The sequence below is a fragment of the Capsicum annuum genome, chromosome 10, assembly GCF_002878395.1.
Source record: "Capsicum annuum cultivar UCD-10X-F1 chromosome 10, UCD10Xv1.1, whole genome shotgun sequence".
In the NCBI taxonomy this organism is placed as follows: Eukaryota; Viridiplantae; Streptophyta; class Magnoliopsida; order Solanales; family Solanaceae; genus Capsicum; species Capsicum annuum.
The window spans coordinates 207,501,124-207,525,550 of record NC_061120.1 but is presented as its reverse complement, the minus strand read 5'-3'; the positions used below and the strand labels follow the sequence as shown (position 1 = coordinate 207,525,550).

Here is a 24,427-nt window from a genome sequence, read left to right as displayed (position 1 = left end):
AATGGACTTCTTGAAAGGCCTCCGAAGCCTCGCAATGCAGTAAACAATGATAAAACCAATAGAAATTCCCCTGGTCCAAATTTATATACACTGCACTTTCAAATTCACATTTCAAATGTTGAAGTGTATCAAAATATAAAAATTCGTCAATCGATAAAAAAAAGAAGGTCAACAGGAGTGGAGCTGGAAAAGCACTTTGATCGAGAATGCAACTAGCAAGCATGGCCTCAATGAAGACTCTCACAAAGTGCAGGACAAGAACTCCAAGGAAAAAGCTTCATGAGCACAAAAGGTGGTAAGATTGTCAGTCAAAATTGAAACCTACATGTCAATTAATACCGACAATCTTACCACCTTCCATGCTCGTGAAGCTGCTTCCTTAATGTTCTAGTTCTACATTTTGTGGGTCTTCATTGAGGTCGTGCCCACTAGTTGGAGTCTCTAGCAAAGTGAACAGCTCAATTCCTCTTGACCATTCTTCTTTTTCTTCAACGACTGATGGATTTTCATTTTTGGATAAACTTTCACATTCGCATCTCATCTAGTGTTTTCATTTTTCATGCCAATTTCATAAGATAATTTTGCTACACTTTCTTTCTGACCCTGTGTATCCTCTTAAACAAGCACTAAGATGATATATGGCCTTTTCAAGCTCTCTCTTCCCGCATAGGTTTTCTCCCAAACACCTTTTGCTGTATAATAGTCTCCTCCAACAACCAATCAATATAAATTTGGACTAGAGAAATTTCTGTTAGATCCATCGTTGTTTGTTACAGTGCGAGGCTTCAAAGGCCTTTCAACAAGTCCATTGCGCCATTAAAACCGGTCCAATCACCATTGGATATTTACACTACCGCCAAAAACTTGAACCCTTCCCCAAACTTGACACAAAAACATGAGCATAAACCATCATTAAATTGTAATGGGATATTGACACCACCGTCTTGGTCCTTCATCCTTACTAGCTCGAACCTAACAATCTTAACTGTAAAATGCCATATCTTGTTTGAAGAATTAATGCCTAATAGGTAAAGAACAAACAGTCACAAAATCATTGTACTGTATGTGTGTTTTCATGACAAGTTGATCAGTAATCCAAACCTCCCACATATGTAGTGGTTCCATCTGTAAGCAGCTTATTCCTCCGAACCTATCTTTAATCTAGCCTTTAATGCTGGCCGGGCAAAAGTGGATCCAATTTCACTTTCTTTTGTCTGAAAACAAGAGAAATATATTTGATATCAAACAAGAGAAGAACAAAAATAACATTAAAAAAGGGTAACATAAAATTGAGTGAATTAACAGATGACCAATATGATGCAACAGATTACCTATCTGTTCAACCGATGAGGCATTACTTGTAAGGATGGATGACATGTTGCAACAGATAGGCCATCTGTTGGAATAAATCAAACCAGCCTTGATACTGGCTTGATTTCTTCAAAAAGTTGCTTCGTATGTTCCAACAGCTGATCCATCAGTTGCAACAGTTGAGGAAATTATTGCAACACCACCAACAACGGCATCAACAACAAAAACACAAACAAAATAACACCATATGTTCCAACATCATCCACAACACAAACATCACATGTTCCAACACAACCACCAACCCCAACAACAGCACCACCAAAGTACCAAACAAAAGACATAAAAAAAACTATACTGATAACAAGGCTTTTTAAGTTCTCTCAATAGATGAATTTTTTTACATATTTTAATAAAAATAATGGTTCATTCATTCAAGACTTAAAAGTCACCTTTCCTTCAATTTTATCAATAAATAGCAAACTGGTAATGGGTAAATCATTAATAGAAACAGATTTAACTATCTAATTTAAATGACATACAAAGAAGAAGATGAGATGAAAAGAGCAACTTTGAACCATACCTGCAATGTCAAAAAAGCAAACAGATCAAAACATTCAGTTCAGTCGAGAAAAGATATTGATTGGTTGAAATCCCAAAGGATCCTCATCCGAAAGAAGAGAGAAAAGAGAGGAAAAAAGGAAACAACAAAGATAATTGAGAATAAAGAATAAAGAAGAGTTATGTGTCTTGTCTAGACTACTTTATGGCTGAAGGAGAGAGAGTTCTAGATATGGGATTTTTTAAATATTCATTAATAACTTTTAAGGGGTACGAGGAGACAACGACATTGAAAAGACCAGATAAGACTACTCACTCAGGAGATTTTTGAGTTATCCAAGTAGTACCGAGTAGTATTGTTTACCGCCTTAGTATTTTAACTATTTTATCTCGGACAGAAAATAACTAAATTGCTTTATAAAAAAAGATCTAAAAATATTTAAGTGCAACAGATGACTTAATCTATTTTATAGTTTACAAAAGATTCGTGATCTGTTGCAACAAATGACGTAATCTGTTTGATAGTTTACAACAGATACATAATATGTTGCAACATATTACCTAATCTATTTGATTTAATCCAACAGAAAAGACATCTATTGCAACAGGTTAAACATTTGTTTATATATAATTTCAATTGAGTTCATATGTTAGACTAAAACCTTAATTAAATGTGAGTTCTCATAGGTCAAATACAACTTTAATTGAGTCTTTTGGTAGTTTCATGATGAGATGGTACTGCGTTCCTCCGACCAGAGTCGTCGATCGATCACTCTGAGCCAAGCCGATTCTTACTACCTCATATGTTAGACTAATACCTTAATTGATTAATCTAGGACTAGGGTACTAATACCTTGATTGAATAATCTGGGACTAGGGGTGAGTTCTCATAGGGTCAACTACAACTTCAATTGAGTCTTTTGGTAATTGCATGTTGAGACGATACTGTGATCCTTCCGACTAGAGTCGTCGATCTATAACTCTGAGTCAAATCGATTCTTACTACCTCATATGTTAGACTAATACCTTAATTGATTAATCTAAGAATAGGGTACTAATACCCTAATTGAATATAGAGTCAACTACAACTTTAATTGAGTCTTTTGTCAATTGCATGATGAGACGGTACTGTGTTCCTCCAGACAAGAGTCATCGATCGATCACTCTAAGCCAAACCGATTCTTACTACCTCATATGTTCAACTAATACCTTCATTGATTGATCTAGAACTAGGGGTGAGTTCTCATAATGTCAACTACAATAGATAACAGCGCCTATTTGATAATTTACAATAGATGGGTAATCTATTGCAACATTTGACTCAATCCATTTGATAATTTACAATAGATGGGTAATTTGTTGCAACAGATGACTTAATCTGTTTGATAGTTTACAACAGATTCGTGATCTATCGCAACAAATGTCTTAATCTGTTTGATAGTTTACAATAAATGCGTAATATGTTGCAACAGATTACATAATCTGTTTGATTTGATCCAAAAGAAAAGACATTTGTTGCAATAGGTTGAACATTTGTTTATATATAATTCAATTGAGTTCATATGTTAGACTAATACCTTAATTGAATATGAGTTCTCATAGCGTCAACTACAACTTCAATTGAGTCATTTGTCAATTGCATGATGAAACGGTACTGCGTTCCTCCCGACCAAAGTCGGCGATCGATTACTCTGAGCCTAACCGATTCTTACTACCTCATATGTTAGACTAATACCTTAATTGATTAATCTAGGACTAGGGTACTAATACCTTAATTGAATAATCTAGGACTAAGGGTGAGTTCTCATAGGGTAAACTATCGATTAATCTAGGACTAGGGGTGAGTTCTCATAGGGTCAGCCATAATAGATGGCAGCGCTTATTTGATAATTTACAACATATGGGTAATCTGTTACGGCATATGACAATCCATTTGATAATTCACAACAGATGGGTAATCTATTGCAAAAGATAACTTAATCTGTTTGATAATTTACATCAGATTCATAATCTGTTGTTACCTAATCTGATTGATAATTTACAACAGATGAGAAATCTAACGCAACATGTTGAACATTTATTTTTACAATTTCAATTGAGTTCATATGTTAGACTAATAGTACCTAAATTTATTAATCTAGGACCAAGGGTGAGTTTTCACAGGGTCCTCCTAGAGTACTCGGTCAACTACAACTTTAATTGTTTTTATATGATTTTAAAAATTACGCATATATTTTATGATTTTAAAAATAATTAAGATCATTTCGGACCAAATTAATATGTTCAAAACTACTTGTCATTCTTTTCCAAAATACAAATCAACCCATACAAAATATTTTGTCATTTCAAATATCGAGGTCTGAATCTTTATCTCTCATTCTCATTCAACAATACAGTACAGACAACAACTACTCAACAAATTTGCTCAACCCTCCACAACAGATCACTTTTCTTCTCATTTTCGACCACATAAGTGTTATTTTCGACATCATTCTTACTTGTATCAGTCGTTTTCTTTGTCTTCATAGGCAACAGAGTTTGAGAAGAACTCTATATTTATTTATTTTTCTAAAAAATAAGGGCTTTTAAGTTAATGATGAAAAATAAAACTTTTAGTTGTATTATCTTCGAGAATGGGTTTATAATTTTGTATTTTGATGGTAAAATTGTAGGAAGAACTCGAGAAATCCCTAGTTTCTGTCGTAGTGTTCCGTTGACTGTCGTGGTATAGTTAGATGACTTTGGTGGTGGTGGTGGTAGTTGTGTTTGTGGTCATCGTGGTGGCATTGGTTGGTGGTGTTTGTGGTGGTGTCAGTATTCGTGGCGTTTGTTTATTTATTGGTATTGGTTAGTGGTGTTTGTGGTGGTGGTTGTTGGTGTATCGGTATTCGTGGTGTTTGTAATGTATTTTTTAAAATCTATTCATATATCAACTGTAATGTAATTTTTGTTTTTCTTTTTATATAGGTAAAACATGTCTCCCAAAAGAAAATAAAGTGAAAGTGGATCAACGTCTGACCACTAAAAAAAAGGCTACAGTGCTGAGGGATTCAGAGGAGATTCCTGAATAATCTCAGTCAGGGAAAAGTGAAGCTGAGGAGAGATGTGAAAACAACGTTGAGGGAGGTGGACAAGGGTCCATAGATGGTGATGAAGAAAATGAAAGTGAGAAAGGGGAGGAATGGAGAGTCAAAAAGAGAAAGAGGATGATCATCAACATGATGATAAAGGATCACTGACGGGGCGTGAGTTAATATCGACATCCCAGCATGATCCTGTCAAAACTTTTAGTATTGACAGGTTTCAAGTTGTAATGTTGATAAATGACCCAGAAGGAAAATAACTAACTGGTCAAATTGTACTTAAATATCAGATGGGGAAAAAATTTGAACATTTTATGAAAATTATGAAGAACGAAACATAGGCAGACTTTTTAAGAAGAGCTTCTTTGGACGCTTTATTGAGATGCCTGAGGACCCCTCTTCTCGTATCCATTTCCCTATGACGATGGTATATGATCTTCTCAAGCGCAGGATTAAGAACGCGGGGGATGATAAAGATCCGAAGGAGGGAGGCAAAAAGAAGATGGATGAAATCTGGATCAACTACTGTGGCATGCCTATTTTTTTGTCTTGCAAGAGTTTTCCATAGTGACGGGCCTGAGATGCCATCGTCTAGAAGGACCACCACCCCGCAAAAGATCCAAGGCAATAAAATGCAAGGGAAAAATAGATGGATTGTTTGACATTGCTCGATGTGGCTACAAAGAATCAGATTTGTTGACAGATCTAGTATAGGGAGCAATTGTGCTTAGTTTGATTTTCCCATTCAGTTATATTGGCAAGAGGCGTCAACGAGGTCATAGAAGTAAAATCTGTCATATCCCCAGGGAAGACAACACTATATGGCTTTCATGGTAAAATTAATCACTAATTTTACTCATCCATTAATTTATATTGAATATAGTTATTATGATATTTTTTGCTTGCTTCCTATTTACATTTTTTAGGCTTGGGCATTTGAAACCATTCCTCCCCTCCAAAAGCAGTTAATGGATTACCCAGATGAGGTTTCTTATCCAAGGATGTTTAGGTGGTTGGCTGGAAAGAGCAACACCAATATTAAGGAGGTTGATCCCTTTAACCCTCCGGATGATGCAGTACGTCTTCTTCAAGTAAAATAATTCTACTCAAAGATAAGAAAGATATTGAACAGATATTATATCTGGTGCAACAGATGTTATATCTGATGCACCATATGGGACATCTGTTGTGATGAGGTATATCTTGCATCAGATTACCCATCTGTTGCTTTGGTTCTCTAAACCCGACTCCTAAAAGATTAACCATTTACTGCAAATTATGCAACAAATATTTAATTTGATAACATATTGTTCATTTGTTGTGACGTACAGATCATCTATTGCATAACAGATCACCCATCTTATACAGCTGTTGCAACAGATAATTGATATTTTGCATTAGATTATCCATGTGTTGCTTTGTTTCTCTGAACCAGACTCAAACAGATTTTAACCAAATACTGTAAACTATGCAAAAGATGGGTTTTTTTAAATTTAGCCCAACTGTGAAAATTATTATATTATATGATTTAAATGCATCTGTCTTTTTTTCTTTTTTATAGGTTATGCATCCATGGATCATGCCTACGGGGGAGGAGTCGGTGATGACTTCTTATATTACTCTAGGTCATGTTGATACTATTGAAGACCCAACGGTGGAGTTAATAAAGAAGGAATTGGCTGGAGCAATATCCATAAGAAGAGCAGTTAGTTAAGGTCAGCCTAATGTTGAGGCTCTTCATGACCAACCTTTTACTAAGGTAGATCCGGGTGCTTCTTCTGGTGGAGTTGTTGGCGTTGGTGGTAGGCATGCTGATGCTGCTACCACTCGTGATGATGAGCATGTTGATGCTCAAGAAAGAATAAATATGTTTGAAAACACCCCTTTTCGCCCTTATACAAGTCCTTCTCACCCCTCTTCACCCTCGTGTTCTCGTTGCGAATGCGATGAGTGCAAGGACAGACAGGATAAACTCTTTGAAAAAGTAGAGGCTATCTCTAAAGCTATCATGGAATTTAAATCCAAGAGTTGTGTCATACCATCCAAGAAGGTGAGGGAGCCATACACTCCTACAGCGTTGTTTAGGAGAAAGAAAAGAGCAATTAGAGACGTACTCTCCGCTCAGAAATCAAAAGAAATTGCAATTCCTCCCTCTCCAAAAGCTGTTGACATTCAGGGGCCAGTCAAGAAGGAGGACATATACACGGAACTTGGTGCCGAAGAGAAGAGGGATCTGCGACAGGCCAAGAATGCCAAGCCAGGCTCATCAGATTACCCCAGGCCTCCTTTTCCCCCCCAAGACTTCTAGACTATGACTGATATGCGTATACCGTACGAGGACAAGGCAAGTTTACTTTTCCTAACCTAGCCTTTCTAATCTACCCCATGAAGAAGAAGCTACACAATAGATTTCACATTTATTGCAATAGCTGGGTATACTGGTGCAACTGGTTGTGGTTCTGTTGTAACTTATTATACATCTGTTGCATAAGTTGCGTCGGATTATTGATTTGGAGAACCCTATGCAACAGATGGACCATCTGTTACATCTTTACAATTACTAACCTATTTAAAAATTGACTTCTTATCTCACAACATGTTGACATAATTCTCTGCCTCATGAGGAAAAGGCAATTAGCATACCGGAAAGCTTATGACGCTGCCGATACGATAATGGACCTCGACTTCTGCAAGAAGCTCAAGGATAGGTACGATCAACTCAATGGAGAGGCGCCAGCCCTTGGTGTGGGACTTGATTTCCTAGTTCCTATGTTGGTCTTGGATGAAGAAGAAACATTAAGATATGTTAGAGGGGATAGACCAAATCCATACGGCAAGAGCTGGAACGAGGCAAAAAGGATTCTTGCAGTCATTAGCATGAACAACATCCATTATCGGCTGTTGAGATACTACTTGAGGAGGGAAAGGTCAATGTTTATGACTCCAACGTACCTCTCGTCGATGATTTTGATTTTTTCTCCTCGTGGAGCCACTGATGGTGCTATTGCCCATCTTGTTGAGGGAGAGTAAACTGATGAATCATTTGCCAAAGGAAGTGTTGATGAAGAAATCATGGGATTTTGAAGGTCAAAATAGGGGAATGATCCTTCCAAAAATGATGTCACTAAAGTGAGCGGCTCGCACGCTCTTGCACACATCGAATGTTTGTTGACCGACACAAAAATAGCCGAGCCAACGACTTTTCTGTGTGACAACACTGTGGCAAACCTGCAAGAGGTCTGGTTATGGGGTACTAACTGGATGCTTGAAGCCTGTGTATTTAAAAGAACCTGTGAAATAAAAAAAATTTAATTTCAAGTCACCCTTCACTTTATTACATGTACATGTAGTGGCAATAATTTTTTTTCTGATGAAAGTTGAGTTTTTTATAATGCAATAGATTAGATTGCCAATCTGTTATAAAATATATTTAATCCGTTCTGGCAGATAGTTTATCTATTGAAATAGGTTGGTCATCTGTTACATTACGCCGATGTTATTTTTATGAATAATCTAATAATCTAAGTCTAATCTGTTGTAACAGTGGGAAGACCTGTTTGATAATTTCCAATAGATGACCTAAATTTTACAACATATGCCTAAATCCTTTTGATATTTTCCAACAGTTACGCTTGAATATCCATGTGCTCGTCGACAACAAAACAGTAGCAAATACACACACCACCATGAAAATTTCAGCAATTAGGCTTCAATATCCATGTGCCCAACAACACCAAATCAATAGCAATAACGGCAACAATGTAGTATCTTCTTGCTCGATTTTGTTTCTCTTCAGAAGCCTTGACTTTGTTCAATAAACCCCAGATTACACGATTTGCTTGTGAAGGGTGTCGTTTTTTATACCAATCAAAGATATCGCATCCACCCAATTTCTATAAAAAAAAGAGAACACAGTTACAAAATAATTACAAGTCAATAATTAATCAACTAATTGAATAAAAAAAATATTACCTTTGAAATCTTACAAGTAAAAAACCTACGATCCGGATTTTGTTGAGTCCAAGAAGTCTTTAACAGACTTCATGACCGCACTTACAATATCAAAAATTTTTATCACAAAAAACAATGGAAGATACGCTCGACATTGTCAAGGTCAATTGGAAAAAATGAAAGTAATAATTTGAAGAATTTGGATAGATAAAAGAAAATGAGGATGAAGAAGAAGATTTGAGAATTTAGGGTTAAATTTTAGGAGGAAGATGAATATATAAGACAATGGGGGAAAAAAATGACCGTTGGGGGCCAAGTGACGGCAAGTCAGCGAAATGTGCCAGACTGACATTGACACATTTGATGCCTATTTTATTTTACGTGTTTAAAATGAACATGTCTACTTGATGCCTATTTTTTTTTAGGTGTTTGAACTGAACACCATCGATGGGTCGCGCTTTTTTTATTTCAATTTAATTCATTTTAACCTTTTTACACGTACTGGCAATTTTTTACGTCCAACGAAAGTTGAATTTTTATAATGCAACAGATTCTTTGTCCGTTGTAATAGTTATCCTACCTGTTCTGATATATAGTTCATCTGTTGCAGTAGGTTGGTCATCTGTTGCATTATCTCGATGTTTTTATCTAAAGTCCATCTGCTGCAACAGTGGGAAGATCTGTTTGATAAATTCTAATAGATAACCTACCTGTTGCAAAATATGTATAAATCTGTTCGATTATTTCAATAGATGTGTCGTTTGTTGCAACAGATAAAGTCCATCTGTTGCAACATATGTTTAAATATATTCTTTTTCCCCAATAGATGTGTCATCTGTTGCATTATCTCGATGTTTTTGTCTAAAGTCCATTTGTTGCAACAGTGGGAAGACCTGTTTAATAAATTCTAATAGATTACCTACCTATTGCAACATATGTCTAAATCCGTTTGATCTTTTCAAGATGTGTCTTCTGTTGCAACAGATTCATTATCTGTTGTAATATTTGAATCTAGTATTCCTTTTAAATTAATAAGTTCAAATCTAAGGAATAAATAAAATTTGTAGACAAGATAAAATAAATCAAAGCCTTGATAAATTAGTTGAAATAAGTCAACAAATAAATAAAATGTAAAAAAATTGTTATGGGTACAGATCTCAACAAATACATCAACAAAAATTTAAGTATACTGCCAAGGATTGATTTGACAGGATCAAGCTATAAAGATCTACTCAGTATGGACAAGTTATTCTTCATCCTGTGCTATGGAATTCGGATTTGCTCGTCGTGGATCTTTATTGTCGCTTGCGTACGGTTTTTGCACTTTTTGTTCTCCATATTTCCATAAAAAGAGAAGCATATTATCAATGTTGTTCAGCAATAGCTTCTTCTACATCCACTTGGAAAGCCAAAATTGGTCAATGCTAATCACGGAGATACAATAAACCGGAAAAGAATAACCCATCTCTTTTAGCAAATCAAACAGGTCTTCCTCCCGTTTTAAATTATCCTAAACATATTAAATTTTTATTGCAATAATGAATCAACTGTGTGATAATTTCCAACGGATGAACCATCCGTTGTAACATATGAATCATCTGTTGCAGCAGATAGGTCATCTGTTGGTACAAATAAAAGTGGTACAAAGAGCTGTTTGATTTGCTAAAATAGACGAGACATATATTGCAGCAGATAAAGTATATGGTGCAATAGGTTAGTCAACTGTTGCAACAGATGTATATGTCATCTGTTGAAATAGATATGTGTCTGTTTGTTTTGTCAGTTGGAAGACATATAATATATTCACCTTCTTCAGCTCGTGCTGCTCTCTTTTGGACATTGTACGTTGCTTAGTGCAACTCACAGATAGAGGAGTTGAAATTTTACTTTTTTGGATGCCTGATAATGCCCTAGAAATCACTCTCTTTCTTCTCTTAGCCCTAAACTCTAATGGAGTGGATAGAAATAAAATCCTCTTTGATGGAATGAGACCCTATTAGATGTTAATTCCTTTACAGAAGCATTTAATACATTAATAGCATTAATCACTACATCATGTTTCACCCTGCAGTCTTGACATTTGCATGCAGAACATTCGTTGGGAGAGGCAAAATCTTTATAACCAGTATTATCATACTCATAATGGTTTGCTTTAAATACTATAAGAGGAGCATCATTAACACCAATAGCAGCACCACTACCACCACCAACAACTCCATCAACAACAACAAGCCCACCCTTCAAAATTATTTTTCTTGTAATGGTTGTTGTTCCAAACTATTTTATTTTTATTCTGTCAATGACCTTAGGGTCCAATAAAGTTTGCACAAACCATAAAGTAAGAAAAAAATGGCATTTTCAACTCTTGATTGGTCAGAACTAGCAACGGATGCACATTCTAACATAAATCATTACATATATTAGAATGATGATTAGATCATTCAAAAAAAAACATTAATTAAAAGAAAAAATTAATTATAATTATACTTACTGCATCCTTTGGGGGGTTGAAGAGATCAAGAAATTTTACATTTTTATCAGTTTTGGCCGACAACCATCTCAAGATTCTTGGACAGAAAACTCTTTCCTGGTAGTTCACTTGTTGTCTCAAATAAGGAATGGCTTCAAACGCCTAAGTTGACTTTCTTTGGCGCTAACGGAGTCAACAAATATTTGACAGTCATTTCAAAGCTTTCATACCCCCATGGATAGATGTTAAACGCCTCAAGATCCTCGGAGAGCTTTATTAAACTGAGGCTTATGTTGTTGTTAACGTCTCTCGCCCAAAGATTATTATGTACAAACCAAACCAAGCACAATGACTGCTTGTGCTTCTTTGAAAGTCTTTTACCTTTCAACGCTTCTATGAAATTTTTGTTTTTGAAGCTTGGACCAATAATGGACACCAGGTGATCACGATCACACCACTTGCCTTTGCCTTTTTTGGGTGTGTGGGGTACTTTTTTGGGTTAGAAAAGGTATAACTTGAGAAGAAGGATAACATTTTAGTCCAGTAACTATGGCAAACTCCTTCCAACCAAAACAAATAGGCATGCCACAGTAATTTATCCACACCTCATCCATCTTATCTTTGTTTTCATACATAAACCTACGCTTAAGAAGTTCATATACCATTTTCATTTGGAAATGAGCATTGTTTTCCTCTGGCAAATCAAGATATTTCCCAAAGCAACTATCCTTGAAATAAGCATCCAATTTTTGTTCTCGAAGATTTTTCTGAAGGCGTCAAAAGATTTTCCCATGGCTGACTTAACCACGAAATCACCCGTTAAATCTGCGACACCATCGCACTGCATCTCACAGGATAACGATCAATGCTGAAGGCTTTGACCAGCTCTTCAGTGGAAGGGCTATTAGCATCTGCATCATCTCTTTTGAAACATTCCTCCTCCTCTTATTCATCATATTCTACTCCCGATTAAGATAACGTGTGTAAAGCAAGCTCATAGAGTGGTGGATGTAGCCTAGCTACTTCACTTGTTCCTTTACTTGGACTTGATTCAGTTTCTGTTCTTTTAGCAACCATATTATCTAAAATTAACAGAAACATAAAATAATATATTATTATTGATTAATGCATCATTTAAAAAGGATAACAGTAAATCAAATAAGTAAAATAATATACTAACAGTTGCAACAGATCACAGATCTATTGTACTAGGCAGTAAATATATTGCAGCATATAACCAAACTGTTGCAGCGAATGAGTAATCTGTTGCAACAATACGAAACATATCCTTAACTTTTAAGACAGATGAATGGTCTGTTCAATAGATCACAAACTGTTGTGACATCATCTGTTGCAACATATGAGTGATCTGTTGGAACAGTTAAATAATTGGTAGCAATGACTGAGTAATCTGTTGCGATAATACAAAACATATCACTCATCTGTTGAGAAAGATGAATGGTCTGTGCAACAGGTCACACATCTGTTGCAACACATGATTGATTTGTTAGAACAGTTATCAACGGTCAATATTGTTTAGATTTCTTCCAACATAGGGTCATCTATCACGGCAGATGAATGATCAGTTGGAAAAATCAAGTCTTGGACTTTTCCTGTAGGAAGAGTTGGTAGGATTTTATCCAACAGGAGGTTCATCTGTTGCATCAAATCATTAATCTGATTGTTCTTCCATTGCACCAGATGGTTAATTAGTTGCATCAGATTTTTTATCCGATGCTTAATCTGTTGCAACATATGGTAAAGCTATTGCATCAGATATTTAATCTGTTGCATCAGATTATTAATCTATTGCATCAGAATTGTAATCTGATGGTTTCTTTGGTGCATCAGATAATTGATCCGTTGCATCATATGATAAATTTGTTGCATCAGATGGTTAATATGTTGCACCAGATGGGTAATCTGTCGGAGAAAATAGACGATTTTGGTAAACAAAAAACAACAATTTCACCATTTTTACCAAGAACAAGAACATAACAAATCAAACCAAATTGTCCTTTTATTTTTATAAACACAAACAATAAAAATCAAACTTCAAAAAAATGCAACAAACAACAAAATATCATAATTCACTTCGAAAAGAGAAGAGAAGAAATACCAGAAATTAGGACTTTATTCAGACCGCATTTCAAATTAGTACAACAAATATTGAAATTGTTAACCAATACTATAAGAGAAATTGGCTCAAGTTCCTCATTTTCTTCAAAACTAAAAAGCCCATAAATTTTTACCTGTGAAAGAAGAAAAGGACCAATGAAGAATTCGAAGCTGTTATGGCCAGAGCGCAAGGCTGTCACGTCGATTGAAGTAATAAAAGAACTCGGAGTCCAACTATTTGTAGTCGGATGTTGAAGTCGTCGAGGATTGAAATGAGAAATTTGCAGAATAGTTGGTTGGGAGAGAGTTGAGAGAAGCTGTGGAGAGAGGTGTGAGAGACAGGTTAATTAAATTGAAGAGGAGAACTCGAAGTCCAACTATTTGTCGTCGGAGGTAGAGGTTATCGGGAGTTGAAGGGAAAAATTTTATAGAACTATTGATTGGAAGAGAGTTAAGAAAAGTTGTCGAGATAAAAGAGAGTGGTTGATTTAGATTGAATAGGATATGGGTTGGATTGATTTGTATTTTTAAAAAAATTAGAAAATTTTAAAAATATTAATCAAATCCACAATTAACTTGATAAAATTTCCTAATAATGTTTAACCTGGCTGTTGGTCAATGCCATTCAACACTTAAATACACCTTTCCTTCAATTTTCTCGGGTTTCAATCCATTTCAGCCCCCCTCTCTTTCTACTCCTTTCTATCACCTTCAGCTTCCTTTCAATTATTTGTTCTTTGACTCGCAATATTATTGACACTTTGTGCGTTGCTACTATTTTTACTAGGTTACATCTCAGTCATTTGTTACCGTATTTTGTTTGTTAATTCAGCATAGAGGTGACAAAAACTGTCTGCGAGCTGCTGGGGTTTTGTTTAAATGGGGATTGGACTTCAATTTCAAAGCGTTAAAAAATCACTATTAATTTTTGAAATTGTTATTGCTATTTTTTCCTGTTATCCCAATTACTCCAACTTCCATATGAGAATTACATCTCTCTTATATCAGGAGTTGGGTTCGAAGCTGAAACTGGTTTGGCCACTGATGGGATCACTTGGTGTAAAGGTAACAACTTTATTGGATTTTTTTACATCTGATTTACTTATATTGCTTCTGTATGAAGTGATACTTTTCTTGATTTTGTGCCTATTTTGAACAGATTTGAGAAAAAAAAAAACTAGTCTTTTTATGGAATTAGTGGTGGTTTTCTTATGGATTCTTGATTTGTTGTATCAGGAAGAGGAGGTGTAGTAGTGATTTTTTTGGTTACTGTTGCAAATCTTAGTGCTATGTGGTTTATTGGAATAGTTGTATTGTATTGTGATGTCAGTTGTCACTAATTTAGTTGCTTTGTCAATGTCTAAACTTAAACTAATTGTACTTGAAAATTTAATACTTCTAATTTAGACAAGATTAACTAATTTATTTCATTAAAAGAAGTACTATTACAAGCCACAATTGTAGGAATGCTACTCTCCGTTTAAAAAAAATAACCTACTTTTCTTATTAGTCCGTTTTAAAAAGAATGATCTATTTTCCTTTTTGGTAATACTTTAATTTCAACTTTTCACATAGCATGTTTAGAACCACAAGATTAAAGGGCATTTTGGTACATTTGACATAACTTTAATTTAAGGCCACAAGATTCAAAAATCTTCTTTATTTTCTTAAACTTTGTGTCAAATCAAAGTAGATCATTGTTTTTTAAGCGGATGGAGTAATAGATATGCGTTGTGCGTGATGTAATGTATACTGCTCTTTGTGGGATACAAGAGGCAATGGATTGAGTGTGCAATTTTGGTTTTGTTGTATCTGTTGTGCTGAAAATGTTTTCTGGAGAATTAAAAAGTGAATTGTCTAGGAAGACTTCATTTTTGGGTCTCAAATTATGGGTGATTTATTTTGATAGAAAGTCTCTCTTTTGTGCACAATTTGAAGGATTTTTGCACGAATTGAAGGCATTTCTGCTCGAATTGAAGGTCAAACTTACATTCTATACCTGAATTGAAGCATTGAAGGTATTTGCTTCCACTGTACATGAAGAAACTTGTGTTTTCTTTAATTTTTTGAGTCGGTTTTAAATTACTGTTCACTCTCTATTCGAATTGAAGCTTGAATTATTTTTAACTTATCAATTTTTTCGAGAAATAATTTATTTTTGGATATTTGTCCGTGATTTTACTTTATAATGGGTGAATCTTGTGATTTTTTGATATAATTTGTTTTCCTATATATATATATATTATGACTCTTGTTTCTTCTTGTTTTTTTTTTAACGTCTATATATAAATCAGCAACTTGGAGTATTGTATAGCATGTATGAGTGTTGAGTGATGCATGGTGTTTTATTGTTCTTCCATGAAATTATCTTAAAAGAAACAAGAAAGGGAGAAACAAATAAAGTGAAGAAGGAGAAATGAATGAATATTTTACTTTAGGTTTTGTCTGTTCTGCACTTTCTTATATTTCGGTTTCAGCCTAGAAAAAAATGAATTTGTTGATGTTCCTGACAATTCAAGAAAAATAATGGACAAATAAGCTTTTGCATCTCAGTTTAGTTTTTCATAACCAAAATATGTACTAAGGTGGTGAAACTTACCTATATTTTGGAGGCCTTTCTTTTTGAATTTTTTTTTCTTAATTGAGGTTCTCAAAGAAGTTTACTTGATCTTTTTTTATAAAAAAAAAAAGGTTTAATCTTTTCTTTTAATTTGTAACTCAATTTTTCAAGAACTCAAAACACCAAAAATTGGTAACTCAATTTTTCAAGAACTCAAAACACCAAAAATTGGTCTTTCACCCAAAAATTCTTTGTTTGGTGGGGAGTGGATGTCCGACTTGTCACAAGATGTTCTTTTAGATATACCTTTCTTCTTGTCACCATATGAACAGGAGGATCATGCTATTTCTCTTTTTCTTTTTTTTTTCCACTGTTCTTGAATAGTTATTTGGGACTTAAATGTATCCAAATCAGAATAATGTATTGTAAGGTGAAACTTAATCATTAGGCTGAGAGTTCTTGGTGCTTTTTTTCATGTGTGTGGATGCAAAAAGGAATTTAGAAGTGATCCACAGCAATGCTAACATGTGCAATACATGTTTAGACATATTTATGTGTGAAATGGTTGATGTATTCTAGTAGTCAAATATATCTCTATTAAATTGTCTTTCTCTGCTTTAGGGATGTCGCGGGGGTTTATATTTTAGTGATGTACTTGTACTAAATCTTGAGGCAATGGCTTGGAACATTCTTGTGAAAACAAGGAAAGGACCGGGACCAAGAGATAGCCACAGTGTTGTTCTTGTTGGACACAGGATGGTAGTATTTAGAGGTACAAATGGCTCAAGGAAAGTCAATGATATTCATGTGTTGGATGTCAGGGGCCAAGAGTGGACGCAACACGAATGTCAAGGCAGTCCACCTTCACAGTCACACGGCTACTCTTGTTGGTGGTGATAAATTAGTGGTCTTTGGTGGTAGCGGTAAAGGCGAGGCAAACTATTTGAATGATTTACATGTTTTGGACCTCAAAACTATGAGATGGTCATCTCCTGAAGTGAGGGGTGAACTGAACCGATATCAGGGTGACATTGATGTGCTTGATATGGATACACTAATGTTGTCAAAGGTACTAGCTTCAGTATTCTTCTTCCTTTTCTAGTTCTTATAGATCATGTTGATTCACAGTCTGGATATAGAGATAAAGATTGTCTAAAGATAGTGTTAGATGACAACTAGTTCTCTTTGTTACTAGCTGGATGTTCTTGGACCGTCGCCTGGTGCTCGAGCTAGTCATGCCTCTGTGAATTTTGGGTCAAAGGCAAGTAACTGATGCTGTAGTCTTTGAGTAATTAGGCTCTTTGTTTCTAATATGTAGTGTAAATTTGTATACTTTTTTCCCCTTCCTAATAATTGAGTGCTTGTTGAACTCACTTGTTTACTGATGGTGCAAATGGAGTAAAGGTATTCTTATCCAAATGGTTGTGCTAAAAAGCCTTCATTTTAGTTGCGCAGTCACCCGAAGAATGATCTTGATTCCTTACAATGGTGATTTTTTGATGTAAGCACATGTGGCTCTATCACAATAGGCTAAATTTTTAGTTTCTTTCAATTCATTTCTTCTCTAAAACTTGATGAAGTAAATATTGATTGTTATTTGTTTGTATCGGCTATTACAATAGGTCGAGATCCAACTCCAAGTGAGTTGTATTTGCACGTTTATACACATAATCATGATGGTAAATTTTTTGTTGTTGAGTGTTCCCGACTTCTCCACGTAAGTCCATAATTTACATCATTAGATATACTTTTCTCTTATTTTATTTTTTTTGTATTGACATCTGTCGGAAGTTCTTATTATACATGAAAATGACAGAAGCAACAAGGAGTTGAGTATATTTTAATATCTCCACTTGTTAATTCCAGCAAAAGTATGAAGAAATTGTACGGGAAAAAAGACAGACTGAATCTAAAATTGATCAATTAGAATCATATTATGAAGCTGCGGGAGGAGTAAAGAAGAAAAGATTATTTGCTCTCGGATCTGAAGCTGAAAATTACTTTGGAAAAAATACTTGACATTAGTTTATTTTTGACAAAATACTTGAACTTGTGGATGTTTGGACACAATTATGTGATGCATTTTGCTATCTATATATTTTGAACATTCTAATATAAGTAATTATATATATGAATGTTGGTTATTTTAATGATTCAATAATTTATGCGTTTCAATAATTTTCTAACAAAATTATTAGCGATAAAAAATTAGTGACTAACTTTTGTCGTTGCTACTGAAAAAATTTAGCAATGGATTGTGAAATATAAATTTGGTCGCTAAAGATGGCTGCTCAGTCGATCAAACTATGTTTCAACGGATCAACAATAAAATGTTCTGTCGTAAATTGAGCCACGACAAAAATGAATTTTGAAAATAGCAATGGTATAGCAACGGAATATTCTGTCGGTAACATCAACAACTGATAAGTTCGCGCGAAGCGGTCACAAGTTTTGCGACGAAATTTATTTTTCGTTGCTAAGAAGCTTGCAACGAGCAATATAGCGATAGACACAAATCCGTCGCTATTCCATTGCAATTTCTATTTAGCGACGGATTTACATAGAATAGCGACCAAATGTGACTGTCACTAAATGTTGTTTTTTGGTAGTGTTTATACGAAATATATGTTGTTTTTGGATTGTTCTGCATATCAATACATTTCAAGTATTGCCCCCCTTGTGCGACTATATTGTCTCATAATGTAGGTTCTAAGCTCGATCCCGTGGTCCATCACATCGGTAGAACTTTCGAATATGTCAGAGTTGGTGAATCATCCATCTTTCGGAAGACACTTTATTCATATCCTTATTTCTTTCAGTTTATGGTCTAACCGGGGGCCTTGCCTCGACCTAGACAGTAGTCATTAGTAGATGCTTCGTAAACGAGATTTGGTTATTGTATTGTCATAATATTTTTGACATAATTTGATTATAAGTTTTTCTTGGGTTTCATTATATCTTTCGCACTTTTGTTTCATATGAATTATGCTTATGATAGTATGCTAAGGGATCTTTCGGGCCTTCGTGATTCGGGATACCCGTTGCGATCAGAGCCACGGCTTGATTCGTGACATTATTATTAACTGATTTAATTTAATTGAAGACCATAAAGCTATTATCAGATAGACGAGGTTCGAGTCAAATAATGATTGTCAAAATACTTGATCAATATAAAATTTGAATCACATATGGTAAACATTCATTTATATGCGTTATAATTAGTTAATTAAAAGTAATTTTATTATAATCACTTATTTAGTTACTTAAATTATATCTCAAATTTATTGGTAAGACAGGTAATGGTTGAATCACATCAAATTATATTATAATCACCTATGTATTTAAACTATATTTTAGATTTACTACTAAAATCCGACAAGATCGAATCAAATCAAATGTTCAGCACATTTAATTATCTTAAATTGATGATGTCTGATTTTATAACAAAATTTGTTCAATCACTATATAGACACGATATAATAGATCATTCTTAGATGTGATCCTTTTGAGTTTTTAGTAATGTACAATAAATTGTAGTTTGTGGTAAATTATTAGCTATAGAATTCTATCAAAAATCATTTTGTCATGACAAATAATTATAGTTATAAAGCTAACAATTACCTAACTTCTTAGTACTTGAAGTAAACATTAACTCTATCAATATTTTATTATAAAAAATATTTATTTAATTATAATATTTTATTTGAGTTAATTTATTGTGATTAAAAAATTACAATTGTTAAATAATATTTAGTGCGATGCAAAAAATTATAATCAGCTATAAATTTTGTTATTGCTAAAATTTATGGCTATGTCATTTAATGATTGACACAATTTTTAGAACGTGACATAAAAAATATATATTGAGTTATAATATTTTATTTCAAATAATTTATTGTGTCTAAAAGACTATTATTGCAATAGTAAATTTTAATATGTCAGAAACATGTCAATTGATACTTATGCGATGACATCCTTTTATTCATAAATGGATCAAATTCGATTTCACTTTTCAAGCAATCAAAGATTCATGTGCATTTGATTTTTTTTTTTTCCTTTACCACTTTCCTCCTCTTGTGTTGTTTTTTTTTTTAAAAAAAAAAAAATATTATGAAATTGAGCCAGTATTCTTAATGGATAATTAATTTTTATTTTTATTTTTATAGTATTAAAAAAGTAATTAAAGTAGGTGGAAATTATGGGATTACATTGGGTATGTTGTTGTAGGCAAAAATTAAAAGAATTAAAAAATTAAATATTTAAACAAAAGATTACTTTGGTCAAAACTTATCGATGATCATCTAACATGAGAAAATTGAAGGAAAGGTGTTTTTTAAGTCTTGAATGAAGGATTGGTGACATTGACCAACAGATACGGTCAAACATCATTAGGAAACTTAATTAAGTTAATTGTGGACTTGATTAATATTTTCATAACTTTCTAATCTTTTTAAAAATACAAATCAACCCAACCCACACCCCTCTTCAATCCAAATCAACCACTTTCTCCTCTCTCTCGACAGCTTCTCTCAACTCTCTCCTAACCAACAGTTCTACAAAATTTCTCTCTTCAACCCCCAACGACTTCTACCTCCGGCGACAAATAGTTGGTCTTCGAGTTTCCCTCTTTTCTCCCTTCAATCCCCGGCGACTTCTACCTCCGGTAATAAATAGTTGGGCTTCGAGTTCCCCTCTTCAATTCAAATCAACCTGTCTATCATCCCTCTCTTGACAGCTTCTCTCAACTCTCTCTCATCCAACTATTCTGCAAATTTCTCATTTCAATCCTCGGCGACTTCAACATCCGACTAAAAATAGTTAGGCTTTGAGTTCCTTTTCGAATTCAACCTTCAATCAATGTGACAACCTTGCTCTCCGGCCACAACTGCTTCGAATTCTTCATCGTTCCTTTTCTTCTTTCATAGGTAAAAATGTATGGCCTTTTTAGTTTTGAAGAAAACGAGGAACTTGAGACAACTTCTCTTATAGTATTGGTTAACAATTTCAATATTTTTTGCATTAATTTGAAATGCGGTCTGAATAAAACCCTAATTTCTGGTATTTCTTCTCTTCTCTTTTCGAAGTGAATTATGATATTTTGTTGTTTGTTGCATTTTTTTGAAGTTTGATTTTTATTGTTTGTGTTTATAAAAACAAAACGATAATTTGGGTTGATTTGTTCTATTCTTGTTCTTGGTAAAAATGATGAAATTGTTGTTTTTTGTTGAACAAAATCATGCTACTATTTTTTATTTCCTCCGACAGATTACCCATCTGGTGCAACATATTAACCATCTGATGCAACAAATTTATCATATGATGCAACAGATCAACCATCTGATGCACCAGAGGAATCATCAGATTACAATTCTGATGCAACAGATTAATAATCTGATGCAACAGATTAACTATCTGATAAAACAGCTTTACCATATGTTGCAACAGATTAAGCATCGGATAAAAAATCTGATGCAACTAATTAACCATCTGGTGCAATAGAAGAACCATCAGATTAATGATCTGATGCAACAGATGAACCTCCTGTTGGATAAAATCCTATCAACTCTTCCTATAGGAAATGTCCAGGACTTGATTTTTCCAACTGATCATTCATCTGCCGTGATAGATGACCCTATGTTGGAAGAAATCTAAACAATATTGACCGTTGATAACTGTTCCAACAAATCAATCATGTGTTGCAACAGATGTGTGACTGTTGCACAGACCATTCATCTTTCTCAATAGATGAGTGATACATTTTGTATTGTCGCAATAAATTACTCAGCCGTTACTGTAGGTTAATTAATTGCTCTGACAGATCACTCATATGTTGCAACAGATATGTGATTTATTACACAAACCATTCATCTTTCTCAATAGATGAGTGATATATTTTGTATTATCACAATAGATTACTCAGCTATTGCTACAAATTATTTAACTATTCCAACAGATTACTCATATGTTGCAACAGATGATGTCACAGCAGTTGTGTGATCTGTTGAACAGACCACTCATCTGTCTTAAAAAATGAGTGATATGTTTTTAATTGTTGCAATAGATTACTCATCTACTGCAATAATTTGGTTATATGCTGCAATAGATATACTACCTAGTGCAATAGATCGATGATCTGTTGCACCTATTATTTTACTGTTTTGCTCGTTTGATTTACTGTTATCCCTTTTTGATGATGCATTAATCAATAATAATATATTATTTTATGTTTCTGTTAATTTTAGATAATATGATTCCCAAAAGATCAGAAACCGAATCAAGTCCAAGTAAAGGAACAAGTAAAGCAGCTAGGCTACATTCACCACTCTATGAGCTTATTTTACAAACGTTATCTCAATCGGGAGCAGAATATGATAAACACGGGGAGGAGGAATGTTTCAAAAAAGATGATGTAGATGTTAATAGCCCTTCCACCGAAGAGTTGGTCAAAGCCTTCAGCATTGATCGTTATCCTGTGAGAATGCAGTACGATGGTATCGCAGATTGAACAAATGATTTCATGGTTAAGTCATCCATGGGAAAATCTTTCGACGCCTTCAGAAAAATACTTCAAGAACAAAAATTGGATGCTTATTTCAAGGACAACTGCTTTGATAAATATCTTGATTTGCCGGAGGACAACAATGCTTGTTTCCAAATGAAAATGGTATACGAACTTCTCAAGCCTAGGTTTATGTATGAAAGCAAAGATAAGATGGATGAGTTGTGGATAAATTACCGTGGAATGCCTATTTATTTTGGTTGGAAGGAGTTTGTCATAGTTACTGGACTAAAATGTTATCCTCCTTCTCAAGTTATACCTATTCTAACCCCAAAAAAAAGCACCCCGCACACCCAAAAAAGGCAAAGGCAAGTCGTGTGATCGTGATGACCTGGTGTCCATTATTGGTCCAAGCTTCAAAAATAAAAATTTGATAGAAGTGTTGAAAGGTAAAGGACTTTCAAAGAAGCACAAGCAGTCATTGTGCTTGATTTGGTTTGTACATAATATTCTTTGGGCGAGAGACGTTAACAACAACATAAGCCTCGGTTTAATAAAGCTCTTTGAGGATCTTGAGGCATTTAACAGCTATCCTTGGGGGTATGAAAGCTTCAAAATGACTGTCAAATATTTGTTGACTCCGTTAGCGCCAAAGACAGTCAACTTATATGGCTTCCCATGGGCTTTCATGGTAAATGTTTCTTTCTTCTATTATGATATCATAGTTTTTACACTCAATAATGGTTTTGATTTATTGGCGTTATTTTATAGGCTTGGGCGTTTGAAGCCATTCCTTATTTGAGACAACAAGTGAACAACCAGGAAGGAGTTTTCTGTCCAAGAATCTTGAGATGGTTGTTAGCCAAAACTGATAAAAATGCAAAATTTCTTGATCTCTTTAACCCCCCGAAGGATGCAGTAAGTATAATTATAATTAATTTTTTCTTTTAATTAATGATTTTTTTAATGATCTAATCATCATTCTAATATATGTAATGATTTGTGTTAGATTGTGCATCCGTTGCTAGTTCAGACCAATCGAGAGTTAAAGATGCCATTTTTCTTACTTTACGATCTGTGAAAACTTTATCGGACCCTAAGGTCATCGACAGAATAAGAATGAAATTGTTTGGAGCAACAACCACTACAAGAAAAACAATTTTAGAGGGTAGGCTTGTTGTTGTTGATGGTCTTAGTGGTGATGGAGCTGTCAGTGGTGGTAGTGGTGCTGCTGTTGGTGCTAATGATGCTCCTCTTACAGTATTTAAAGCAAACCATTATGAGTATGACCATACTGGTTACACAGATTTTGTCTCTCCCAGCGAATGTTCTGCATGCAAATGTCAAGACTGCAGGGCGAAACATGATGTAGTGATTAATGCTATTAATGCATTAACTGCCTCTGTAAAGGAATTGACGTCTAAGAGGGGTCTCATTCCATCAAAGAGGATTTATTTAATTCTGTCTACGAATTTTATTTATTCCTTAGATATGAACCTATTAATTGAAAAGGAATACTAGATTCAAATATTGCAACAGATAATGTATCTGTTGCAACAGATGACACATCTATTAGAAAAATCGAACAGATTTAGACATATATTACAACAGGTAGGTGATCTGTTGGAATTTATCAAACAGTTCTTCCCACTATTGTAACAGATGGACTTTAGCTAAAAATATCGAGCTAATGCAATAGATGACCAACCTATCGCAATTGATAAACTATATATCAGAACAGGTAGAATAACAGTTACAACGGATGGAGAATCTATTGCATTATAAAAATTCAACTTTCGCTGAACATAAAAAAGTGCCACTACATGTAAAAAGGTTAAAGTATATTGAATTAAAATAAAAAAGGCGCAACCCGTCGA

General features: G+C 34.4%; 1 protein-coding gene across 10 annotated transcripts; it reads left to right on the top strand.

The window, feature by feature from the left end:
- Nucleotides 1-14,138: 14,138 nt before the first annotated feature.
- LOC107843629 (rab9 effector protein with kelch motifs) lies at nt 14,139-18,186 on the top strand. 10 transcript variants are annotated; one of them, XR_007045427.1, is made up of 6 exons: nt 14,146-14,556; nt 15,430-15,509; nt 16,673-17,120; nt 17,247-17,552; nt 17,674-17,768; nt 17,918-18,186. XR_007045427.1 is itself a non-coding variant. In XM_047397257.1 (3 exons), exons 2-3 carry the CDS (start codon nt 16,830-16,832, stop codon nt 17,322-17,324), a joined length of 369 nt encoding a protein of 122 aa, XP_047253213.1. In that variant the 5' UTR covers nt 14,148-14,556; nt 16,673-16,829; the 3' UTR covers nt 17,325-18,186. The 10 variants fall into 10 exon arrangements, 2 of the variants coding, with proteins under 2 accessions (XP_047253213.1, XP_047253212.1); XR_007045429.1 differs by lacking the exon at nt 15,430-15,509 and having other exon boundaries at nt 14,145-14,556; XR_001666481.2 differs by having other exon boundaries at nt 14,145-14,556; nt 17,247-17,768; nt 17,868-18,186.
- The last annotated feature ends 6,241 nt before the right edge of the window (nt 18,187-24,427 follow it).

Bases quoted from the DNA above. Each gene is read 5' to 3' on its own strand.
- LOC107843629 (XM_047397256.1), top strand. From the start codon at position 14,371: ATGGGGATTGGACTTCAATTTCAAAGCGTTAAAAAATCACTATTAATT. The intron at 14,557-16,672 runs GTAACAACTTTA...TCTCTGCTTTAG, and splicing joins TGGGATCACTTGGTGTAAAG to GGATGTCGCGGGGGTTTATA.